The following is a 19,274-nucleotide window of genomic DNA, read 5'->3' on the forward strand; positions in this document are numbered from 1 at the left end:
TTCTGCTAGGGGCCACCCCAGCCTCCTGGGGAGTCAGCCCCAGCCGGAGCCTGACTTTACGAGGTGGACTCCTCCACCAAACCCAGGAGCGCCAGAGACCGAGGCCCAGAGCACCCTTTTCGCGGGCTGGGGAACAGCCCCCAAGGGCCTCCTGGTCACCCCGAGCAGGAGGGAGGATCTCCATCTTCAGCAGGAGCTCTTCGGACCAGAGCCCTATCGTCCCCAAACATCCGGGGGCCCCAGCCCTCTAGGGAGGGGCTCTTTCCGACCGGGCTCCGGTCACCCCACAACATAAGGGGGCTCCTGCCAGCTGGAGACCCCCACAAGGTCCAGGACTGCCACGATCCACCGCCAGGGAGAAGCACCTGCACATAAAACACAAAAAGTACACACACACACCCCCACACACACCAACACAAAACAGACGCGCACTTACCCTGACCATCTTGGCACCCCGCATCCGGGGGGGAGGGGTCTCCATCTCAGCAGGAGGGGACACCAAACAACTCACCTGATGCATCAGGAGAGGGGCCCCTACCGGCTCCGGAGAACACCCTCGAATCCCTGGTCAGGGCCTCCCTTAGGAGCGATGCCCTCCGTGCCACTCCCCGTAGCACGGGACCATCACTGGTCCACCCCCACACACACACACTCAAGGGGGAGGAGCATGTGTGGAATTACATTAAACATATCACGGGCACGCGAGAACAACACACACGCAAAGACTAGACAAACAAAAAACAGTGTACAAACAATGAACGAACGGGACTCTTACATGCGCACTCGGTTTAATTTTGTGACGTGCCGCTCAGGTTCGCAGTCGCTCCCCCACACAAAACACAAGACGACAGGGGAGCGAGGCGACAGTGACGAGCGGCACCCGCGTCACACACGAAACACTAAACATATAAACACCACGAGCACGCACACTGGTCCACACGCCCATTCACACGTACACTTCACCCACACAAAACATGAAGAGTATAACAGGGAAGACGCCCTGGTCCTCGCCGTGCAACACACAAAACAAACGCACGGCGAAACTCTTCAGACAGACAAACAACGGACATGAAGAGCTGTCTCAGGGCAGACTGCCCTGGTCCTCGCCGTGCCACACACACACAAAACACAACACAAAAGCACGGCAGAGCTCTTCAAACAAAACACCACGCAGACAAACACTTACCACGAGACATGACCACGAACGAAGGAGAAAGCAAAGGAGACTGGCGGCTTCCGAAGGTGGCTGGTTATTCTGTGACGGGCAGGGTGAGCGAAAATAAATGGAAGCGATCACGTCAAGTCTCAGGGAAAAAGGATGGTTTAATATAAAGTGTGCAAACCTAAAACCCGTGCAATAGATCCAAATTAAGGATATAATAACCAGCAGTCAACTGGTACAAAGACAAGACATATATAGACGAACAAACGACCCTCAGGTGAGACGGATCGCGGGCTCCGCCCACCTGAGGGACGAACACAACGCCACACCCACATGACAAGCTGCTGCTGTAGACGGGGGCGACCAGTAGGGGGCCGCCGTACCGTGACAGTTTAGAGTTAAATAATCACCAGATTGAATCCACGTTTCAGTTAGACAGAGAATATAAATTTTCTGGTCAGTTATAAATTCATTCACAAAAACTGCTTTTGAGTTGAGCGATCGAATATTGATTAATCCAATTTTCAGATCGGTCATATAGGTAATAATAATTGGATGTGAAGTCTGAATATTAGTTAAAAACTTAGGACGGACTATTTTCTTATGATTTAGTTTAACCCGGGGCACAAACACAGTCTCAATCCTATGGGAACTTGGTGACGCCTCTAAGCAGCTTGCAGACTGGTTTAGCCCGTTAGTCTGCGGCCTGGTCGCGACCCTGGTTAGTCAGCAGCTCCTAGTACTACTCTGCCCACTAACTAACAGGCTATGGGCTATGCTGCAGGATAACAGGGCGGCGCCATCTCGGGTGGGGTGGACACCATCCCTGCCCAAAAGACCAGGCTTGCATCTCGAACTCTTCCCAATTATTAATAAAGCCCACTTGATTTTCGGAGCACCACTTGGACATCCAGCGGTTTAGCGATGTGAGCCTGCTGTATTGCTCATCGCCACGCCGCATTGGGATGGGGCCAGAGCAGATTACGGCATCGGACATCGTCTGGGCTAATTTAACCACCTCTTTAACATTAGCCTTAGTCACCTCTGACTGCCGCAGACGTATATCGTTGGCCCCTACATGTATAACTATCTTAGAGAATCTCCTATGGGCAGATTCTAAGGTTGATTCTAACAGTCTAAGGTTGCCACTAATGTCCTGCGCTCTGGCTCCCGGTAAACAGCTGACTGTAACCGCTGGAGCCCCCACAGGTACAGCTACTTTCACGTGTCGGACTATAGAGTCTCCTATGACCAGAGTCCGTGAGACAGGCTCCTCAGCGGGTGTAGCACTGAGCGGGGCAAACCTGTTGAACACGTGAACCGGGGAGTGGTGCTCTGGTGGACTAGCGCTGGCGTTAGCGGTAGCTGCAGCCCTCGCTCTCCGACTACGCCGCCGAGACGTCACCCATTCGCCCCGCTGTGAGGGCTCTATCGCCGGAGTCGCGGAGTCGCTAGTTCTCCCTGGCGTGTCCACACCTACTACTGACTCTGTCTCTCTATCCCTCAATAATGAGTGGACGCGGCGCTCTAAACTTTCCACTTTCGCCACGAGAGAATTTACTAGTTTGCACCTCTCACAAATGCTATAACTATTACTATCAGTGGTGAAAGGGTCTAGACTAAACATGCCACACTCCGAACAAGGAAACAAACCCACACCAGCCATGAATAAATCAAAACACTTACCGCGTCTAGCCGATTTATACAAACTTACGCTAGCTGATGAAGCAGAAAGTTTGTCAGTGGCCGGAATAGTCAACTGCCCGTCTTGATAGTGGAAGTACTATCTGTAAAAAAATATCTAGGAAGGCAAAAGGTAAAGATTAGCAAGTAAACAGATTAATACACTTTAGAGAGACAATCAAAATTCGCTCTGCAGCAGCGTCAGCAGGAAGCAGCGTCAGCAGTGTGTCAGCTAAGAGGTAACGAAAAAAGAAAGACTGACAGTTGTGCCTGCAAATGGTGGGAAGGAGTGAGATTAGGAGCTTTTGCTTTTTTCAACCTTTTTATGTATGGACTTTTCACCAAAACTTGTCGAATAGTCTCCCGGCAAACGTTCAAATTTAGTTCTTGCTTAATCTGCTTCACCGATTTTTGGGAATTTGAAGCGTCATTTCAGTTGAACAATTTCACGTTTCTCCCGTCTGGAAAGCTTTGTTTTCCGGGATTTCTTTCGATTTTTGCTAATACACACTTGATGTGAGTGACCAATCCGCCGAGCTGTTCCTCTCATTTCCACTTTTTCGGGGTGAAATGCTTCTATTTGGCCTTTCTCTTTATCTGTGAGTGCTTTTCCCTTCGACATGATGGACTATTTTGTTTTTTTTTTTTTCCAAGCACGTGAACACACGTGGTCTTAACTGGACAACGGAAATATATATGAAAGAGGAATAAACACTGTCAACTGTCAACTAATTCATCCCACTGCTTAGCATAGTATTGGTGTCATAAGGGTGTTATGGGTGTTATTTTCTATCAGATCAGACAAATATCAACCTAGCCACTAGGGTGTACACACCAGTGTATTTTAGTGCCGGTCCCAAGCCCGGATAAATAGGGAGGGTTGCGTCAGGAAGGGCGTATAAACTGCGCCAAATCAAATGATGTGGATCAAAAATAGAGATTCCATACCGGATCGGTTGAGGCCCGGGTTAACAACGACCGCCACTGGTGCTGTTGTTCAACAGGGCATTAGCAGAAATTGGACTACTGTTGGGACAAGGAGGAGGAGGAGAGGGGGGAAGAGGGTTCTGAAGCTGAAGGAGAGGAGGCAGAGCAGGAAGGTGGAGGTTAGAGTTGGTATGTTGAATGTGGGCTCTATGACAGGTAAAGTGAGAGAGCTAGCTGATGCGATGGAGAGGAGGAAGATAGATATACTGTGTGTACAGGAGACCAAGTGGAAGGGGAGCAAGGCCAGGAGCATTGGTGGTGGCTTCAAACTCTTCTATCATGGTGTAGACAGGAAGAGAAATGGAGTAGGGGTAATCCTGAAGGATGAGTTTAGTAAGAGTGTAGTGGAGATAAAGCGAGTAAGATATGGTGTTAAAGAAAGGAATACACAGAAGGACAAATGGTGGTAGATTTTGCTAAAAGAATAAAGATGGCTGTAGTAAAACCTACTTTAAGAAAAAGGAAGAGCACAGGGTAACGTATAAGACACTAAGGAAGGGGATCTGTACAGATTGGCCAGACAGAGAAACTGTGATGGGCAGAATGTGCAGCAGGTTAGGATGATGAAGGATAAAGATGAAAATGTGTTGTCTGGTGAGGAGAGTGTCTTGGGAAGGTGGAAGGAGTATTTTGAGGAACTAATGAATCAAGATAATGAAAGGGAAAGAAGTTTAGAAGAGGTAGAGGTTGTGAATCAGGAAGTGCCTCAGGTGAGAAAGGAGGAAGTAAGGGCTGCAATTCGGAGAATGAAGTGTGGTAAGGCAGTTGGACCGGATGATATTCCAGTGGAGGCATGGAAATGTTTGGGAGAGACAGCAGTGGAATTTTTGACTGGGTTATTTAACAGAATCTTGGAAGGTCAGAAGATGCCTGAGGAGTGGAGACGAAGCATAATGTTGCCGATTTTCAAGAATAAGGGTGACGTTCAGAGCTGTAGTAATTACTGGGGAATAAAGTTGATCAGTCACAGCCTGAAAATCTGGGAAAGAGTAGTGGAAGCTAGGCTTAGAGGAGAGGTAGAGATCTGTGAGCAGCAGTATGGTTTCATGCCAGATAAGTGCACCACAGATGCTATGTTTGCTTGTATTAATGGAAAAGTATAGGGAAGGACAGGAGGAGTTACATTGTGTGTTTGTTGACTTGGAGAAAGCTTATGATAGAGTACCGAGACAGGAGCTGTGGTATTGTATGAGAAAGTCAGGAGTAGTAGAAACGTATGTGAGGGTAGTGCAGGATATGTACGAGAACAGTGTGACAGCAGTCAGATGTGCGGTAGGAATGACAGATGGGTTTAAAGTTGGGGTAGGACTACATCAGGGATCAGCCCTGAGTCCCTTCCTGTTCGCAATTGTCATGGACAGACTGACAGACGAGGTTAGGCAGGAGTCCCCTTGGACTATGATGTTTGCTGATGACATTGTGATCTGTAGTGAGAGTAGGGAGCAGGTGGAGGTGAGCTTGGAATGATGGTGATATGCTTTGTAGAGCGGGGAAATGAAAGTGAGCAGGAGTAAAAGAGAGTACATGTGTGTGAATGAGAGGGCAGACGGTGGACAGGTCCAGTTACAAGGAGTTGATTTGGTGAAGGTTGACGAGTTTACCTACTTAGGGTCGAGGGTACAGAGTAATGGAGGAAGTGAAAGAGAGGTAAAGAAGAGAGTGCAGGCAGGGTGGTGTGGATGGCATAAAGTGTCTGGGGTGATCTGTGATAGAAGAGTGTCTGCTAGAATGAAAGGAAAGATCTATAGGACAGTCAGTACCACTGTCTCCAGTCCATACAACATAGAAGGTCTCACTACTAAGAGACAAGTGAGGGTGTTGGAGGTGTCTGAGATGAAGATGTTGAGATTCTCATTTGGAGTGACTAAGAAGGATAGGATCAGAAATTAGTTTATTAGAGGATCAGCACATGTAGCATGTTTTGGAGATAAAGTTAGAGAAGCAAGATTGAGATGGTTTGGACATGTACAGAGAAGGGAGGAGAGGTATATTGGTAGGAGGGTCTTGAGGATGGATGGCCTCCAGGCAAGAGGAGGAGAGGTAGACCTAAGAGGAGGTTTATGGATGCAGTGGTAGAGGATATGAGAGTGGCTGGTGTGTCAGTGGAGGACACTCAGGACAGGGCCAGATGGAGGAGTTTGGTCCGCTGTGGCAACCCCTAAATGGGAATTGCCGAAAGAAGAATGATCAGACAAATATCAAATGGTCTTAAACTAACTGGACAAAGTGTGTGTAATATATATATATATATATATATATATATATATATATATATATATATATATATATATATCCAAAAGTATTCCTAACTCTTCTGGGAGGGCTGTCTACAAGGTTTGGGAGTGTGTTTATGGGGATTTTGGACTACTCTTGACTATTCTTCCAAATGTCACAGCAGAAATCTAGACTCAACAGACCAGGCAACATTTTTACAGTCTTCTATTGTCTAATTTTGGTGAGCCTGTGTGAATTGTAGCCTCATTTTCCTGTTCTTAGCTGACAGGAGTGGCACCCTGTCAGGGCAGGCCCCAGGGTCCTTCAGTCGCCACCAGGAGGAGCCCACGAGCCAGACCTCAGGCTAATCAGCGGTGATGGCATGCACCTGTTGTCCTGGGGTCAGAGTCCTGCACAGGTCCGTTTTTTGAGACCCGCACCCACCCATATCCGCAGAGTACAGCACCCACCCACCCGCGAACCCGTGGCTATTTCAAAGTTACATCCGTACCTGCCCGGACCCGTTAAAATATTCTACCCGTTACCCACCCACGCCCGTGAAAAATCACACAAATCAAAAGTATTCCTATAGAGCTCTTTATTTTTAAATGCGCCTCTGAAAAAACGTCAGTACAACACAAAAAAAAACCCTGCACAGCAGATATGGTTGCTGTGCAGCAACAGTATTCCTATCTAAAAGTAGTCACTGGTAAAACGCAAGAAAATGCAAAACGAGAGGGAACAAATGTCAGTATAACAACTAAATAAAATCGCATAGATTCACACAGGCCCATTGACAGTCTTGCTGGGGCCCTGGACAAGAAAGTTTCATGTGCCCCCCCCCCCCCCCCCCCCCCCCCCCCCCCCTTACGTCATTTGAATTTTCTCTGTAGCAGACAATCCTTGCGTTAGGTCATATAGTATATAATATAGCCACACATCAAAGCTGTTTCTGACAGCTGACTGGTTTATACTTGACGCGTCACAAGAGGCGCGAGGGTCCGCACGGCGAAAATGACGTAATCGCAGTGGCACCGCCCATGCGCGAGGACCTCAAGCGCTGTCAATTTGCGAGGTTGTGCACCTCTCGAATTTTGTAACTTCGCGCGCGCCGTGCTTCAGTGCAATGAACAAAGTCAGGTTTGCAGGGTTCATACACCTTTACAAGATGGAATTAAAGCACTTGTACGTCACTTTAAAGGTCCATTTCAATATTTCCCAGAACGTTAAACTTAATTAAGTTAAATATTTATACATATACTCGAAATAATTCGCTTTTCATCACATTATTTAATGGTTGTTTATTTTCAAAACGCCCAATCTTATTGTCTTCACGTTCTCTCATGTTTCGTCCTGGAATTGTATTTGTTAACGTAATACAAAAGAACTGTTCAGTCAGACAGCTATTTGTTGTGAAACAACAAGCACACTGTCACGCAACAAGCATAGTACTTTAGCCTAAATTCCAGTACTTTTTAAACCTGGAACACAATGCAACATTAAAATTCGTCAGGTAAATGTTTTTCCTTTCTTTTCTGCACTCCAGATTTCTGTTTTCTTTAACTATCCATCACTGTATTTCCCGTTGTTGGACGGGTACCAGCTGGCTACGGTCGGTGCTAGATCAAGCCATTTTTTAGTGGGAGGCGGGGGTGTATGCACTTAATGGAAAATATGCAGATAGGTAAAAAAAAACATATATATTCTAGCTATTGAGCTTATTTTGAGTACAGAATTTTATATTTATGAAAGATTTCAAGATTATTTAAAATTATAGACTTTAAATAAAAAATTAATTGCTGGGCTCTTTGATGGGCCCCTGGGGCCCGGGACAACAGACCCAGTTGTCCCCCCCCCCCTGTCGACGGGACTGGGTTCACAGTGGTAGTAGTTGCCTATCTGCTGTGGCGGGAGCAGCACACTAAGTTCTCTCTCGTCATTTTTCTTTGTTCTAGCACGGCCACCCATTTAGCTTTGTAACCACCAAGCAAGCTACAATAAATGCCCGGTACTGCATTATAACCAGCCTCTGCTTATGTTTCCACTGGAAAAGAACCGAAGTTTGGGTATTACCCCAGAAAGGGTGAAGAGTAAAGTTCAGCCCGCTCTGGCCAACGGAGCTATGGTATAAGTAAGCTCCCCCTGAGCTTCGCGACCACGATCGGGAGGCTGTAATCAGGCAAAAGGTAACACTATGTTCATTACGTAGCAAATAAAAGCCTACTAAAAATTACCACTTATTCATGTGCTACCCACCCGTACTTACCCGCCCGCATACCCACCCGTACTTACCCGCCCGCATACCCACCCGTACAATTGCAGTATGTGTAAAACCCACCCGTTTCAGCATCTATTTGCCCGTACCCGCGGGTACCCACGGGTAACCGACCCGGTGCAGGACTCTACCTGGGGTTATAAGGAAGACAGACTCAATGCCTCACCACTGAGTTGTCTGCCTTCTTTGTTGCCAACCTCCAGGCCTTCTCTCCATTGTCTCTACAAGGTGTCTCGCCACCCTGCCTCTTTCTTGTTTAAGATTTTTTGACTGTTTTACTGTCACTTCGAGTACTTACCTCCTGCACCGCTCCCTGGCCTCTCTTAAGTTTTCCTCCTGCTGTCTTTCTTCCTATCCGTTTGGTTTTGGTTTTTGCAAAGGGTTTTTTGTTCTTCATGGCGTTTGCCAGTAAGCAAGTTACTTCCCCTGGCGTCCTTTGTTTTTCTTTGGTTTTTTGTTTGTTTTTTCGTCTCCCAAATCCCCAAATACTGCATGAAATACTTAGACCAGCACCAACAACCATGCCACGTTCAAAATCACTTCAATCGTCCTTTCTTCCCCATTCTGATGCTCAGCTTGAACTGCAGCAGATTGTCTTGGCCTAAATGCATTGAGTTGCTGCTATGTGATTGGCTGATTCAACGTAATGAGCAGTTGAACAGGTGTACCTAATAAAGTGGCTGGTGAGTGTACATCTCATTCCTCAGTTAAGGGAAATGATTGTGTCTAAAAGGTAAATAACAGGGGTGACTTGGTTAAAGGTAGGATTTATACCAACAGTTTCAAAATTGTTTCTTGAAGAGTACCATTACTAGAATGTAAGGAAAATTCTTGCCCTTGTCCCTAATTTTTTAAGGAGGTTTTTTTAAGGATGTTTTCAACATAATCCTTAAATCCTTAAAAAATGTTTACATTTGTGACTCTTTGAACAAACCTGTAAAGTACACATTGAGAAATACTGTCATAAACTGTTCTCTCTTCAACAGAGCAACAAACATTCAGCTTAACCGAGCAGCCTCAAGAGAAAAGGTAATGACACTCCTCTCACTTTTACCATCTACTATCGACTAGTATTATAGGACTCTCCAGTGTCACTGTCACAACAGGGTTGCCAGGAGACAGAGTGCTTCTTATCGTAGATTTGATGGCTGCAACTTTTCCCCTCAGTAAAAAGCCAAGACCTTTTCAATCAGGCCAGAGGTGGGGGAGCTATGTGTTAGAATAAACCGGAGACAAGACCTCGTGTGTTCTAATGGACATCAGATTGTACTTAATTTAGCATACTTTACCTTACTCTCTCTTTCCTGCACAGTTGCACCATCTAGTGGATAATCTGATCATTTAAGAGACTGGGGAAGCTGTAGTAGTAGTAGGGGTGTGTGTAACATTCTGCGTGACGCAGAGCAAGGAGGCGGACACAAATGCTGAGAAGAGCTAGATTTATTCAAGGGAATACCATAAACCGAGTCGTAGTCACGGGTCATAACGGGAGGGCAATCAGGACAAGAGATATACACAGACATGAGGAATAACAACAAGGAGGACTCACAGACCAGGCAGGAACACACGGAGATCACGGGGGAAACAACGAGGCATAGAAAAACAAAACAATCGATACAGACATGGGCAATACAAGGACTATAAATACTTAGAACTAGACTAGGACCAGGTGACAACACTGATGACAAGGGCGTGGCAGACGAGGGGAAACCAGGGCAACAGACAAGCTGGGTGGGATCAAGGAGCAGGGAACAACACAGACACGAGGGAACAGGAAAAACGGAGTGACAGCTAGGAGAGGGGGCGTAGCCCTACGTGACAGTGTGCTTGTGTGTGTGTCTCAGGTGTAAGAGAGGGAGAGAGTGAAATTGCAATATCCACTCAGACATATACTCAAACTCCACTGTAGGGAGGTAAGGCTCCATAGACGCTCCCAGTCAGCTGATGATGAGACCAGCGTCGAGCTGGCAGACTCCCTCCAGCATCTCACACTCTCCGAGTTCCTCAAAGAGTATGTTGCAGCCACGTGCCTGGCTCTAGGCCGCCATCTGTATCCACTGCAAGCTTAACCCCCTTATGCTTCTAAATAAACCATCCCTTTAGCTACCAGAATGCATCCTCTGTGGTAAAGGCACACCTAACCAATATGAAACCTTTCATCATCTTAAAATTAAGTTATACTATAATTGCTATTACTAAACCATTTAATGTTTGTACTGTGTTTGTAGCTTCATCTGTAAAACTAGTTTGACTTGTTTTTCTTGTCTTTATAGTATATAGTTATTTTTAAGAGTTATGTATGAATATTGAGAATGTTCTCACATAACGCACTTATTCTTAAAAGTGATAGGACAAAGATTAATATCTAATTGGCCTGCAGCATGTAAAAGAATGTACAACTCACACAGTGTAGGATTCACTTATGAATATAATCTCTGAACTAACCTCTTAATTTCTGATCTGCCTCTTCACCACTTATCTACTGAAAGATGTGCTTTCATTATATCACTGTAATGTGCATGTTGTTGCAAAGATGAGTGTGTTGGACAGTGGTAATTATTACCAAGCACGATTTATTTGAGGTAGCGAGCTAACATGGGTCTTTGATGAGTTTTGAAGAACTTTGATTGTCCTTAAGACTTCAGAAAGGAACAGCTTTTAGAATTGATCTCGGTATACAGCGTTATATAAAGACAACATACACAACACATCAAAAAATGATGTGAACAACTCAGAATGCACCCACAACAAGCTGATTCCAGTTCAGTAATGCTAGTCTGGGATCAAGAGCTCCTAAACCAAACCAGTTAACTCGATATTCAACAAATCCTGCTTGGCAGTGAAAGCCCAAGTTCTGCGCATGCATAATGAAAATGTGTTTGCAGAATGGAAGAGGAGGAGTGGGATAGATACATCATCCCATCAAACACAGAGTCAGAGAAACACAGAGTCAGTCGCACATTCAGCTTCATCAAGAGCTGCATGTACAGCACACGCAACAAAAGCAAGGTGAACACTCATGTGCACGCAGTAGGAATACATACACAACATCCCCTATATACACACTATCCCTTATATACACACCATCACATATATATACACACACCAGCCCATATATACACACTATCCCTTATATACACACTATCACATATATACACACACCAGCCCATATATACACACTATCCCCTATATACACACTATCCCTTATATACACACCATCACATATATACACACACCAGCCCATATATACACACTATCCCTTATATACACACTATCCCTTATATACACACTATCACATATATACACACACCAGCCCATATATACACACTATCCCTTATATACACACTATCCCTTATATACACACTATCACATATATACACACTATCACATATATACACACACCAGCCCATATATACACACTATCCCTTATATACACACTATCCCTTATATACACACTATCACATATATACACACACCAGCCCATATATACACACTATCCCTTATATACACACCATCACATATATATACACACACCAGCCCATATATACACACTATCCCTTATATACACACTATCCCTTATATACACACTATCACATATATACACACACCAGCCCATATATACACACTATCCCTTATATACACACCATCACATATATATACACACACCAGCCCATATATACACACTATCCCCTATATACACACTATCCCTTATATACACACTATCACATATATACACACACCAGCCCATATATACACACTATCCCTTATATACACACCATCACATATATATACACACACCAGCCCATATATACACACTATCCCCTATATACACACTATCCCTTATATACACACTATCACATATATACACACACCAGCCCATATATACACACTATCCCTTATATACACACCATCACATATATACACACACACCAGCCCATATATACACACTATCCCTTATATACACACCATCACATATATACACACACCAGCCCATATATACACACTATCCCCTATATACACAATATCACATATATACACACACCAGCCCCTATATACACACTATCCCTTCACACCATCACATATATACACACACCAGCCCATATATATATACACACTATCCCTTATATACACACTATCCCTTATATACACACCATCCTCTATATATACACCATCACATATATACACACACCAGCCCATATATGCACACCAACCGTTATATTCACACCATCCTCTATATATACACCATCATATATATATATATATATATATATATATATATATATATATATATATAGTAGTGCTGTCAATTCCAGGTGCCGCGATTAAAAGTCCTCACCAGGATTTTGCTCAAGCTTGCTAGATTTTCTAATTAGCAATCCAGGTAAAATTAGTGGAATCAACACAATCCAGAAAGCCTGAGCAAAATCCTGGTAAGGACTTTTAATCGCGGCACCTGGAATTGACAGCACTTTATATATATTTAAATATACATTTATATATATATATATATATATATATATATATATATATATATATATATATATATATATATATATATATATATAAATATATATTATATATAAATAAATAAGTATATATATATATCCCTTATATACACACCATCCCCTATATCAGGGATGGGCAACTGGCGGCCCTCGTCCTCACTCAGTGCGGCCCGCAAATAGATCAATAATAATTTAATAATTATAATAATTGTTCTTGTCATGTAGGGCTACGCCCCCCTCTTTCGTGTCGGTGTTGTTCCTTGCCCGGTTATCCCGCCCTGCGTGTCTGTTGTCCTGGTTTCCCTCTGTCTGCCACGCACGTGTCGTCATTGTGTTCAGTTGTGTCTAGTTTAGTCCTGTGTACTTTAATCTCTGTGTTTCGCCCGTTGTCGGTTATTTGTGGTTTGTTCGGTTTTGTGGATTATCTGTCATCGTTGTGTTTCTCCGTTGTGAACGGCTCTCCTGTTACGACTCCTGCCTGTCCTGTTGACCACTTGGACGGCTCTCCCGTTTTGACCTGTGCCTGTACAAACGACTTCGCCTATGGAATTCCTCTTATTAAATCTCGCTCTTCTCAGCGTTTGTGTCCGCCTCCTCGCTCCGCAGTGCGCTACGCGTTACAGTTATTTGATATGAAGTTCAAATTCAGTTCAAATTCCTTTTTGCACTTTTTTATTAAGCAAATGTTTTGTCTTTGTTGCTTATCAAGGACATGTTAATGCATTTATATGCAGAAAATAGATGTATGTTGGTGCAATAAACATACAAATCTGAATTCATTTAAAATGTGTTCTTATTGAGAATAATTTGTAGTGTCTTTCATATCCAATTATTTGAAGTGCGTGGTCATGTGGCCCTCCAATAATAGTGCTGAAAAAATGTTGGCCCTCTTTGTCATGGAAGTTGCCCATCCCTGCCCTATATATACACCAGCCCAATATGGTTCCGCCCCTCCAATTAGTCCTGTCCATGTCTTCCATTTAACCAGGTCTGGATTCGTTCCTTCAGTCCTGTCCATGTCTTCCATTTAACCAGGTCTGGATCCGTTCCTTTAGTCCTGCCCATGTATTTCATTTAACCAGGTCTGGATCCGTTCCTTTAGTCCTGTCCATGTCTTCCATTTAACCAGGTCTGGATCCATTCCTTTAGTCCTGTCCATGTCTTCCATTTAACCAGGTCTGGATCCGTTCCTTTAGTCCTGCCCATGTCTTCCATTTAACCAGGTCTGGATCCATTCCTTTAGTCCTGTCCATGTCTTCCATTTAACCAGGTCTGGATCCGTTCCTTCAGTCCTGTCCATGTCTTCCATTTCTCCTCACCTCCTGGTCTATTTTGTCATGTTTGTCTGGCCCCTTGGTTTGCTTTCAGGTGTTTCTTGTTAATGATTTGATTTGTTTGGTGTATTTGGTGTCTGAGTTCACTATTTGTAAGTCAGTATGGTTGTTCCCTTGGTTTCTATGCTCATGGTCCTCTAGTTTGTATTCACTGCTATGTTGTGATTTCTGTCTGGTTTAAGGTTAAGGTTTCTGTTCTCTCCCTGTGTAGTGTCCTAGTATAGATGTGTGTTCTCTTGCTTTTGTTGTCCTTTGTTCTTTAATTCCGTTAGTTTGCCTTGTCCCACCTCTCTGTTTTTCCCAGTTAGCCTCCTGATTATCTGTATGGTTATTATTGTCTAGCAGAGTTAGTTGTACTTTTTGTCCTAACTAAACTGTTGTTCTGTCTGGTTCTTGGTCTCTTGCTCCGTTGTACGTTTATATAAAAGCATTATGTCTCGTCGGGCTTGTACCCTCTGGGTACGTTCGGCTCAGCTAGAAGAGGCTACTAGGGTTATATATGTTAGCACCCCAGTCAATAAATCTTGCTCTCCTCAGCACTTGTGTCCACCTCCTAGCCCCCCAACATTACACATATATATATACACACCATCCCCTGTATACACATACCCTATAATACACACCAGCTCTTATACATATCAGTATACTATATACACACACCAGGCCATACACACCCAGCCAGATAGGCAGATGTCGGGCTATATACACACACCAGGACATATACATATGTCAGGGATGATTGGCCATATATGTTGATAAAGTCTCTTAGTCATATACACACAAGCAGTCACAGCTATATATGAAAGGCCCACAGTGTCTGCCCAGTCAGTCCTTGCCTTACGCTTGTAAGTGCCAGTATTTCCAGAATGTGATGACTAATGCCAGCTTACCTGTTATCCTAAGAAAAAATGCACAGTCCTGGCTCTCGTGGCCTTCTCTCCTTTAATCATTAACCCCACCGACCCCCACTGGCACCTGATTAGTTCCTGGACCCAAATTGCCACAGCACTCACTGAGCAGTCCTCGCTGCCCCAGACCTGCTGGCCTGGCCTGGCATGGAAAGGGGAGTGGTGGGGAATCATGGGCAGCTCTTGGGTCAGCGGGACAGCTTCTCATGCTCTCATGGCCCTGTTTTCTCAAAGGGCAAATCGAAGGACAAAGAGGCCAAGGAGAAGCAAGCAAATGATGAGCAGCCTGCAACCGGAGGCGCTCCAGGGCCTGCAGCCTGTGAGGTCCGTGACCACCTCGCTGCTGGTGAAGAGTCTCTCCACTCTTCCAGTGAGTCCTTGTCTTCCTTCTCTTCTTCTCTTTCTGTAACAGTCATACACTCTTCTTGGCTCACTGCATGACGCAGCTGAAGTAGGATTATGAGTGTACTTTGGATCCGATGTGTTTGTGCCTTGGCATCTTTTTACACTTGGCATCTTGTTTTCACTTAAAAACAAAGAAGTACTCATTTGGTACAATAATCAGTGCTTTTGAATATGCCATGTGTCACTTTGTGCCTTGGTTTGGACTTGTCTTCCCAGACTGTACTGTGACCTTCCATAAAGGCTGCAAAGACTCCGCATTACAGTGCCTCAAGGTATGCCGTGTGTGTGTGTGTGTGTGTGTGTGTGTGTGTGTATGTATGTGTGTGTATGTGTGTGTGTTTGTGTATGTTCCTGTCTATGTAGAAATATCTATTTGCAAATGTGGTTAGGCTTAGAAAATTTATTTTATTCATCAATGATATAATCTGTGTGTGCTTCAGAGATATCCCAAGTAAATGGTTAAACCCAAAGCAGTAACACCTTTGCCCATTCTTGGTCAGAAAAGTGTGCGGGGGGTCTATGTGTGTGATGCACTTGTCCTATAACTATGAGGAGAAGGGGGCCACTCCAGGGGAGGGCTGACATATTTCTTTTCCATTGCAGAAAGTTCAGGAGAAGTATGCAGTGTCCACAGTGAAGACCAGAGCAGCCACCCTCCCTCAGAGTAAGTCTGTTTACTACAGAAATGCCCAACAGGCTTCTGGGAGTGTCTCTCTAAATGTGTCATGTCTGTTTGAAACTTCATGCCTCTCCTTTTTCTCTCTTCTCTTCATGGAAAGACTTTATAGTGCGTGAAAGTTCTTCATCTTCAGTGATGCCTGTTTCAGCCTCCCTCCCTGTGATGACTGTAAAGGACAGCAAAGACTCTGTCCCCATGCTCAGTCCTCTGTCCAGGAGTGTCCCTCTAGTTCCTGATCGGTTAGAAAAATCCTCAAACACTTGATTTTCTTGACTGTTAAAGAAATTAAAATGAAGCATAATTTTTTTTATAATAAAAAACTTTATTTATAGATTTGCCTTTCATACGTTTGTAACTTTTATTTAGGTTTACTGAGAGCACAGAGAGGAAGAGTCACTCCTCTGCCTGGAGGACTAATGTCCAGACAGACGAAATCTTGCAGACTATGGAATCCACCTCCACTGACTCATCTCTCATGGAAGGTAAAGACGGTGACATTATTTGTATTGACAGTGAACAAATAGCAAACCCAGGACCTGGAACCTTCCCTGTTTGTCCCTCCTGTTTTTCCATAGATGCAGTTGATGTTTCTCTACACATTATGGTGGGGGCAGACACTCTGGGTCTGGAGGTGGAGTCTTGGAGTCTGGCAGTGGAGTCTTGGTTCTGCCAGGGACAGGAAAAGTACACCATCAAGAGACAAGATATCATCTATGGTTAGTATAGGGAGCCAGATTACATAATTACATCTAATGAGAAAAACACAGGGCTGAGGCAATCATTGCAGCAAAACTAGATGCAGATAGAAATGTGATTGTTTTTAATGGGTGTCTTCACATAGCTACCCCCATGTGAAACTCCATCTAGCTATGCCTGGCAATAAGAAAACAAGCACTAAGATAAAGAGTGTAGCTATACTCTTGTTTATAAAAAACATTCAGAACCCAAAATGTAAATTGTCACATTTTCTCCCAGTGCAATTACATTGTAGTGCAAATGGTGTATAAATTGCCAGTTGCATAGTGTACTACAAAGTGGATTACAAAAATCTTGGCATCTGTGTCTGTTTAGAGCTCATGCAGACAGAGTTACACCACCTGCAAACATTGACCATTATGGCAGAGGTCTTCAGGCGGGGCATGCGGGATGAGGTGGGGTTGGATGCACACACCATTGGGCGGATTTTCCCATGCTTGGATGAGCTCCTTCTCCTGCACAAAGACTTCCTATCAGCTTTAAGGGATCGACGGCAGAGCTCCACCCAACCTGACAGTGACAGGAACTATCTCATCCACCGTGTGGGTGATGTCCTCATGCACCAGGTAGGCAACAAATGTACCACACATACTATCCATGGTTACATATAGCACATGACATATTTAATCTAAGCTCTGTGGTTGCTTTGCATCCACTGATCCATGTTAAATCCAGACAAAGTGAAATTTCTCTTCAGAATACAATTAAACTTATAGACAGCTTCTCTTCTATATCAGAATATTCCATCAACTGGGGTAAATCAATAGTTTTGCCTATAAATTGTAGTTTCCAGAACACGACCACCGCTCCACTACAATCAGGTAATATTAGATATTTAGGCATACATATCTCTGCTAGACTTTTAGACTCAGTGCAGTTAAATCATATCCCTCTATTAAAAACAATAGAAGATGATCTCACATGTTGGAACGCTTACCCAGGGGCGGTTTGTTCATTAGGGCAATTGGGCGACGCACCATGAAAGGATGAAAAGGAAGTTTTTTTTCTCTCTCACATTCTGTCACGGTATTTAACTAGCTATGTCTGTTCTGGACAGCGTCTCTTGCCTCTGAATGCCATTGTCCAATCAGCATTGAGGTGCATTCCCTGTAGTACCGCCCCTTTTGGGGGTGTCCACAAAGGGAGGAAAAGAATATAACCGGGGATTTTGGTGAAACTGGTATGAAGGGGAAACATGGCTAGCAGACTGTGAAGTAGAGCGCCCTGTTCTGCTTTCCCTGCATTCTGTTACATCCTTAATGCTGTTGCCCATTTATATTCTAACACACAACACCTACAATAACACCCCCCCCCCCCCCCCCCCCCCCCCCCCCCCGGAGTGTAAGTTGTTGAGTGGGGGGGGGGGGGGGGGTGGCTGTCGCTCGTGTGCGCGTTTGTGTGGGTCACTCGTTCCGGGTGAATTCCGGGAGATTATATGTGACTCGCGGGTATCAGGGAGCCACTACCGAAATGCGGGAGACTTCCGGGAGACTTGGGATGTCTGCAAGATCAAGGACAAATATGGTTATATAAGTATATAAAGTAAATTTTGACTCTACTCAATATTAGTCTTACAATATGAGGAACAGGGTTGCATTCACTGAGTGACACACACAACTTGGACAAACATATTTGGGGAAAAAAACCTTAAATTGTTAGAGCACTTACCATTTTTCTTGCCCTGTGGGCAGGAAATGTCCTTGTGATGCAAATTCCTTTGTGCTAGTACACAAATATTTTTAACCCTTTCTCTGCCAGATAAAATTCCTTATGGTAACAGGGCTGCGCGCATGTTCTGGGACATAATAGTGTAAAAACTGCGACATGCTGTGACGGTGGGTGCGGCGTCAAGGACGAGACACGAATCCTCTCTTGCGACAAACGTCACTTTTAATTCCAACACGAATATAGCGCACGTAGAACACAAACATACACAGCAACGTGCAGACTTAGACAAAGACGAGCACAAGACATTGTGCGAACGCACATTATATAGGTGATGAACACCTACCCTCGTGATCTCGAGACAAGGCACAGGTGCAACTACGAACACGCTCACAAACAACCCACACCCACGGAAGTACATACATGGACATAACGACACGCAGACAACGTAACGGCACGCCCACAGGGAAGGGTCCGGAGCTGTCACCGTGATGGACCACGGGCTCGCTACTCCCGGAGCGTCAACCAACACCGACGGGCAGGTCTGGAGCCGCCAGGACCACGAGCCTCCGAGAGCCGTCTCCCCCGACGGCGGGAACCGCCACGAACAGCTCTAGTACACCCTCCCTGAGAAGACAGGGGAAAACACGTTAGACATACAAAACGGAACAGTCACGAAAACACACAGGCACATTTACACA

At 44.6% G+C, this 19,274-nt stretch overlaps 1 protein-coding gene across 3 annotated transcripts in view; it reads left to right on the plus strand.

The window, feature by feature from the left end:
* The window catches only part of arhgef28a (Rho guanine nucleotide exchange factor (GEF) 28a), a 99,317-nt gene that overhangs the window by 41,397 nt on the left and 38,646 nt on the right, over positions 1-19,274 (plus strand). The window contains exons 1-11 of one of the 3 annotated variants that reach the window (XM_076988262.1): positions 6,429-6,464; positions 9,308-9,350; positions 10,231-10,332; positions 11,207-11,330; positions 15,303-15,438; positions 15,690-15,745; positions 16,077-16,137; positions 16,253-16,391; positions 16,519-16,634; positions 16,728-16,868; positions 17,224-17,474. In XM_076988262.1, the coding sequence (XP_076844377.1) occupies positions 11,208-11,330; positions 15,303-15,438; positions 15,690-15,745; positions 16,077-16,137; positions 16,253-16,391; positions 16,519-16,634; positions 16,728-16,868; positions 17,224-17,474 (1,023 nt within the window). In that variant the 5' untranslated portion in view covers positions 6,429-6,464; positions 9,308-9,350; positions 10,231-10,332; position 11,207. Of the gene's footprint in view, positions 1-6,428; positions 6,465-9,307; positions 9,351-10,230; positions 10,333-11,206; positions 11,331-15,302; positions 15,439-15,689; positions 15,746-16,076; positions 16,138-16,252; positions 16,392-16,518; positions 16,635-16,727; positions 16,869-17,223; positions 17,475-19,274 lie in introns of those variants that run through there. The other 2 variants (XM_076988260.1, XM_076988261.1) reach the window with 2 other exon arrangements.

This window comes from Brachyhypopomus gauderio, unplaced genomic scaffold (assembly GCF_052324685.1).
Source record: "Brachyhypopomus gauderio isolate BG-103 unplaced genomic scaffold, BGAUD_0.2 sc61, whole genome shotgun sequence".
In the NCBI taxonomy this organism is placed as follows: domain Eukaryota; kingdom Metazoa; phylum Chordata; class Actinopteri; order Gymnotiformes; family Hypopomidae; genus Brachyhypopomus; species Brachyhypopomus gauderio.